Source organism: Triticum dicoccoides, chromosome 3A (assembly GCF_002162155.2).
Source record: "Triticum dicoccoides isolate Atlit2015 ecotype Zavitan chromosome 3A, WEW_v2.0, whole genome shotgun sequence".
Lineage (NCBI taxonomy): Eukaryota > Viridiplantae > Streptophyta > Magnoliopsida > Poales > Poaceae > Triticum > Triticum dicoccoides.
Genome location: NC_041384.1, coordinates 317,545,849 through 317,552,443, shown reverse-complemented (window position 1 = coordinate 317,552,443; position 6,595 = coordinate 317,545,849). Strand labels below are relative to the sequence as shown.

The following is a 6,595-nucleotide window of genomic DNA, read 5'->3' as shown; positions in this document are numbered from 1 at the left end:
GAGAAACACCTGCAACTGGCATTTTCCTTCATCTTCAGTATAATATTTCCAACATGGGAAGATAAGCACATAGGATTTAACAGCATCAAATGCAATAGATGCTAAACTACGACTGGCTGGTTGTGCTTCCTCCACAGGAAAAGACGTACTAACTGGTGGAGTTGGGGTTCGCCGTGGTAGTACTAGCCCTTTGGGCACTGGAGCTGCCTTACTAACTGCTCTTGTTTGGGAGCTCTGTGGTGGACATGGTGATGTGCCAATAGGAACTGGGTTACTATCTGCTGGGGTTGGGGTTAGATTGGGTGAAGCTGGTTCTCTGAACATCGCAGTAGGGTACAATCTCCGAGAGTCTGGGTTATGTGTGGTAGGGCTGGTTCCCGTGCATGTACAACCGGGGTGCTATCTCCACCAAGCGGTAGCACTATTTTATTTGAAGACCGTGTTTTCACTCCGCTAGATACTGCCATCAACCACTCCAATTCCAATGGCTGATAAACAGGAAACATAGTTGAATGTACAGACATTGTATGAGAGAAAGATGCAATAGATAGGGTGGAAAAAAGAGGGCATGAAATAGTTGACATGTATATTATTTAACTAAAATGGATAGCATGACATAGCACTGCAAGAAATATGGCAACTTGTGACCTTGACTATTGGTCACTGAAAGGTCATTTTTTTTATTTGCAACCTTTGTGACCAAAAACAGATGGGCAAAAGCTGGCAGTCGTAAACTAAAATTAACGACCTTCTCTGTGAGAAGGTCGTGGAATTCCATGACCAAAACAAAAGGTCATTGATTCTATGACCTTCTGTTTTGGTCGCTAGCTCTCTGTCTAGGCCACGTCGGATCCGACGTGGCAATCTGACGTGGCAAAATTGCGACCAATTGAGAAGGTCGTTGATAAGATTCAGCCCAGTCCAATTCAACGCTTTACATGGGCCGAGCCCACTAATAGAGCCTTTTTACTATATATTTTTCTGTTAATTTTCTCTAGCTACATGGGCCTGGCCCAACAATTTGGCCTTTTTTATTTTGGGTCATGGCCTTTTCGCGGACCATTTCATTAAGCCTATTTTTCTGGTTTTTCAGAAATGCACAAGGTTCCACTATAGTCTGGGTCGCAGCATTTTTAGAGCCCAAATATTATTTTGTCAAGTAGAACATTTGGTGTTTTTCATTCACAGACTTCAATTTACACATTTGAACAACAAAATATCAATAAATCTATCAATTAACTGATTAAATCCAGAGAACATCCAGTCAAATACTCACAAGAGCAAATACACGTATGCACGTCCAACTTCCACATACAATCAAAAACAGATACACAAGGGTGGCACAGCGCCAGCTTAATTCCTACAAGGCCACGGTGGTGGTATCTACGATGTGCAGGAGAAACGTTCAGGACCTCCTCTTCCTCTTCTTGTCACCTGCGTTCTTGAGCTGCAAGAGGACACAACACCGTTAAGCACAGTTGGTCAGACCATATTGACACGAATCACAAATGTTGGCACCTAGTGTATACTATGTAAGTGCTGCTATATTTTCGCTAGCAAAACCATCACTACTGTGCATGCATGCTTGGTTTATAAGCTTCATCCATATGGTTGGCACCATCACTGCATATTGTTGCTACCGATGTACACAAGTGTGCACATACACAGCATGCTGCATGCATACGTGCGCATGCCAGTATAAATCTGCATCTCGATGCTTTTCATTGCTGATCAAGATATTGTAATATTTCAATAATCCACTGCATGCGCCACATAGCTACTCCTACCTAGGTAGCTATACATAGATGTACTAGCAGCCAGGCCCAAAGGCTGAGTTGACCAGCAATTCAACATACACTAGCTAGCCAGCAAGCTACTGCTATGACCTATCCTAGCAGCAGCAACGACTTTTGTTTGTCAAGCATGTAAAGAAATGCATGCATCTCTAGTAAATATAAATGTAGGCATGCTGCCATTGGCCTGGATCACACTAGAAGAACAATGCTCGCAGCGACCAGCAGATAGATCGACCTAGGTGTGCGCTTCTTTCCAGTCGCCAATTCTAACTGCGTTCGACTTGCAAGCTTTACCTACGTGGTCACCATGCAGTAATGGCATGCGCACCAAAAGGAAGAGAAGAAACCAAGCATACAGTTTCATGTCGAAGGACCGACATGCCAGAACAGGGCAGGCCACCGAGGTACAGGTACTACCTGCGCTTGGTGATGATGGCGGCGCCGGAGAAGCACCCTAAAGCGATGGCGGTTCCGACAAACCCTGTCACGAGGATGCTGGTCGCACAAGAGCAACATGCAAGTTATGTCAGCCAACATAAATAGCAAGGATGAGAAACAAATGTGAGCATTGAGCAGCAACAAACTAGAACCGTAGGTACATAAATAGCAAGCTATTGTCCAAGTAACAAAACAATCAATCGTATCAATTTTGTAGAACTGTAGGTACACAAATTGAGAACCACCAAAAAAATGAAGGCCTACCCATGAGCAGGCCAAAGTTCAATAAAAATAACCCAGACACAGGGTCCAAACCCCACCGCGAAGGGCCCAGGTACAAACTGTCAATATAGGTAGCATCAATTAAAATACTATAATGATAGCGGCCCATCCAAACAGCAGACAATGTTGGAAAAAGGAGGGTCTGAGGAGAACAATAGACTAATCCAGAAGCAGAATTTGGCACCTACACAACCTAACTAATAATGCTTGCAAGAACAACCAGACAATGATGGATAAGGACATATAATCTGCAGATATCCAATAATCCAATCACAGGCATTCACAAACAGTACATGTCACACTCCCATGACATATGGTTTTGTTACCACAGGGTTTCCTCATAAACTATTATCTACAAGACAGGGACATTTGCAGCAACAATAAAAGCAAATTCGTGTTTACCTTGGGTCAAAGTCTATGGGGAGCTCAATCAGAGGTCCAACATAAGCCCCATCCAGGAGGGCTCACATAGCTCTTTATGCTGTATCAGAATTAACACATATTTTAGATGACAGAAATAGAATCCTGAACACACCAGTAATAATCGACTTCTGACTAACAACGGCAAACAGATTCATGCACAAGCAATTTTATAGCAGGATGAAAAATCTATGTGCAGAATTCATGAATGAAATTATACTAGTAGCACAAAGGACCCTCACAGACATTTGTAATACTCCCTCCGTCCGAAAATACTTGTCCTCAAAATGGACGAAAAGGGATGTATATAAAACTAAAATACATCTAGATACATCTCCTTTTATTCATTTTGATGACAAGTATTTCCGGACGGAGGGAGTAGTACGCAAAGGTAAATAGAATTCCCAGCAGACAATGTATTCCAGTTATTAAACAGATGCTCACCAAGATAATCAGTACAGTGGTGAACCAAACACTGTAATAATCCAAAGCCGATACTAATAAGCAGCAGGAACCTCCCTACTTTTGTGATATAAGACTAATATCAGACCAATTTTGTACCAAGTTGTACATAATCAGTGACGTACAGCATGGGAATGTCCAACAGTCAGTTGTTAAAAATGTTCAACAACCTTTTAGTTAACTATAAGAGGGCTTGTAGGCTTTCCAAACTATTAATTGACACAACCCAAAATTGTATAACGAGATCACATTTTTATTATATGACAAAAAGTTAACTAAGGCCAACAAAATAGTAAGGATCAGTGAAATATTAACATTGACACGTTTACATATTGTGGATGTGGACATCGACATCATCAAGGAGCAGGGGTTAATAATGGACAGGTTTAATCTAGACATCTACTAGTTAAATCAACTTGATTAGCGTCCGAGCTCTATACTGTTTACCACTCACTCAGACTCAGCGGCACCTACTTACCAGTCCTAAATTGACAAGAGAATGCAGTTGGATTTGCTGTGGAGCATGTGTGTGTAATACGAACTAGTAACGAAATGAAGTGTCGATTGGAAAATTCCCCGTCGACGGGTGAGAGCTGAGAAGATGATTTTGCATGGGAGGGAGTGGAGTGGTGATAAGTGTATAGTGTTGGTCATATTTCTGGCTTTGGCATAGCAGAACACAAACTGAATAAAAATGACTTAGTTCGCCCACTTGAATAAGAATAGCAAGTCATGAAACTACTAGCGCCAACACACAGATAATGTGTATAGAAATGGTAGCTAGAAACTGACCCAGTACCACGTGAATGATATTTATAGATGATTCATGAAACGAATATGCCCCCCTGAATACTTATTAACAGGACTTAAAGTGTATAAGAATTCACCTTCTATTACTCCCTCCGTCCCATAATGTAAGTCATTTTTGCAAGTAATGTTAGCTTGCACAAACGTCTTATATTGTCGGATGGAGGGAGAATGTGACAAGAAGGTAACTAACGCCAACAGAGCAACAAGGACTAGTGCAATATTAACATTGACACATTTTATATCCCATGGAGATAAACACCATCAAGAAACATGGGTTAGTTAATAATGGACAGGTTTTAACTAGTTAAATCAGCGTCCGAACTCTATACTGGGTTCCACTTGGACGGTGTTGGCACCAGCCGGCGGCGCTTGGTCCAGCAGGGGCAGCAGCAACACATGCAGAGGCACCAGCCGCTGGCATAGGCGGCGAGGATGACCTGGTTGATGAACACCAGGAACACCCCCAGGATGCCGAGATCCGTCGCCGGCGGGCTCCGGTACACGCAGTTCGTCCCGTTGTACTGCACAGACTAACATATACTTAGTTAGCACAGATCTATCGAATTGATGAAAAGAGAATTGTGATGTTCGATCTTGGATCCATGCCTTGGAGCTGTAGTTGTTGGCGACGAAGCCGAGGGTGACCGCGACGGAGCCCAGAAAGCCCAGGACCATGCACACCAGCACCGCATCTTTCTCCATGTTGCCCGTTCTCCTTTTTCTTCTGGATGAACTATCAGCAGTTAGAATCACATTGGACTGTTTTACACAGATGTATAAAAACAGGGTCTTATAAATGTGCAGAAGGTCTTATAAATGCTTGTCATGTACAGGGCACAAAATTTGTATTCCGAAAAGTTGTTGACTGAATCGTGCCTTGACGACCTCGCGCATTGAACTATAGAAGTCAAGCTTTGCCGAGCTCTATTTCTACTTTTGTACAGAATTTTTGGGCATTTGTATAGACACCTTATTCCATCAGTTAAGTGACTCACCGAACACTTGCTTGTACCCCTAACTGGACATAACTGAATTTTCCATGTCCCCCTAACAGGACATAACTGAATATTCCATGTCCCCCTAACAGGACATAACTGAAAGAGCCCTTGCAAGATTAATGTCCACAGCATGGTGAAAGCCAGCCAAAACTACCGTACGCATAGTGATTACCTTAACAAGAAGTCATATAGCAACAAGTAAAACACAGATGAACCCCTGAACATCAAATAATCCTCAGGTGTTGTTGTTCTATACACCCAACCTACAACAGCAGTAGTTCTACCAGATGGAGTCAGTTGTCTCACCTACAGAAGCTCACCCGGAGCGAAGTTGAGGAGGGCTGGGGAAGGAGCAGCTGGATGCAGGTCGGGGACGTTGTCGAGGAAAGACGTAGGCAGAAGGAGCAGCACAACCGGCCTTGAGGTCCAGCGCGTCGACGACCTGCCTGTCGTCGGGTGCCCTTGCGGAGATGCTAGAGGAGGAGGCTGGTGAAGCAGCAAACGACCGGGATCGACTGCTAGGGTGGAGTACAACAAACATGGCCGTCCCCTCCTCCGAGGAGACGATGGACCCCTCCCTACAGCGCGAGGTGGACGGCGGCCTTCCGAGGATCCAGCTCGACGGAGCGGCGCGCAATGAAGCACGCGCGCGGTGGCGAGCCAGCCGACCGCGACGCCGAGGCTGCAGGGCGGCGGTGCATCTGTCGACAGTGAGATTCGGCAGTGCCCTGGATCTGCTGCGGGAGGTGCAGAACGATGGGCTGCGCGCGGATCTGGCGTCGTCGGGCTCGGATGAATGGGCGGCGAGATAGGAGGATAGGAGGACGATGGGCGGCACGCGCTCGGAAGGAGTGGTGCTGGTGGCGGCGCGAGGGAGAGGTGGCGGCGGCGATCTGGAAGGGGAGGAGGAGACTCTCGCTCTCTCTCTCTCCACGCGTGGCTGGGTGGGTGGGACACAACGCGTGGCTGGGTGGGTGGATGGATGGATGTGGGATGAAAAGATGGATGGATGGATGTGTGCCATGTCAACGATCGATGGCACATATGTTTCCACCAATATTAATTAAGCTTATGCAATTGGTTTTTTTTCTTTTGTTTCTCTTACATATTTTCTCACTAATGTAAATAACCTATCCAATATTAGTTGCAAAAGGGCACCTCTTCATTTTTCAAAAACAGTATACCATATTGACTAACTCGGGGAGGTTTTGTTGCAACTCCAGCGACCCCTGACAATATTACATCACAACACTGGCGGCCCGACAATGCTTCATTGCAACTCCTTCGGTCCCGACAATGTTGGATCACAACACCGGCAGTCCGCGGCGATGCTATGTTGCATCACTGGTGACTATTGCAGCACCACCTTCTGCTGCAACCCCCGGCGGC

The 6,595-nt window shown here is 45.1% G+C and overlaps 1 protein-coding gene across 4 annotated transcripts; it reads right to left on the bottom strand.

Annotated features, from left to right (window-relative positions):
- Positions 1–1,214: 1,214 nt before the first annotated feature.
- Positions 1,215–6,175, bottom strand: LOC119268125. 4 transcript variants are annotated; one of them, XM_037549644.1, is made up of 6 exons: positions 5,527–6,175; positions 4,815–4,932; positions 4,538–4,738; positions 2,919–2,997; positions 2,153–2,291; positions 1,215–1,447 (listed from the first exon to the last, which is right to left on the bottom strand). In XM_037549644.1, exons 1-4 carry the CDS (start codon positions 5,745–5,747, stop codon positions 2,947–2,949), a joined length of 591 nt encoding a protein of 196 aa, XP_037405541.1. In that variant the 5' UTR covers positions 5,748–6,175; the 3' UTR covers positions 1,215–1,447; positions 2,153–2,291; positions 2,919–2,946. The 4 variants fall into 4 exon arrangements, 3 of the variants coding, with proteins under 3 accessions (XP_037405541.1, XP_037405540.1, XP_037405542.1); XM_037549643.1 differs by having other exon boundaries at positions 2,214–2,291; XM_037549645.1 differs by having other exon boundaries at positions 2,214–2,291; positions 4,538–4,729.
- Positions 6,176–6,595: the final 420 nt, after the last annotated feature.

Bases quoted from the DNA above. Each gene is read 5' to 3' on its own strand.
- LOC119268125 (XM_037549644.1), bottom strand. From the start codon at position 5,747: ATGTTTGTTGTACTCCACCCTAGCAGTCGATCCCGGTCGTTTGCTGCT. The intron at 4,739-4,814 runs GCATGGATCCAA...AGTATATGTTAG, and splicing joins CCAACAACTACAGCTCCAAG to TCTGTGCAGTACAACGGGAC. The intron at 2,998-4,537 runs GTATAGAGTTCG...ATTCTGATACAG, and splicing joins CACCGTCCAAGTGGAACCCA to CATAAAGAGCTATGTGAGCC.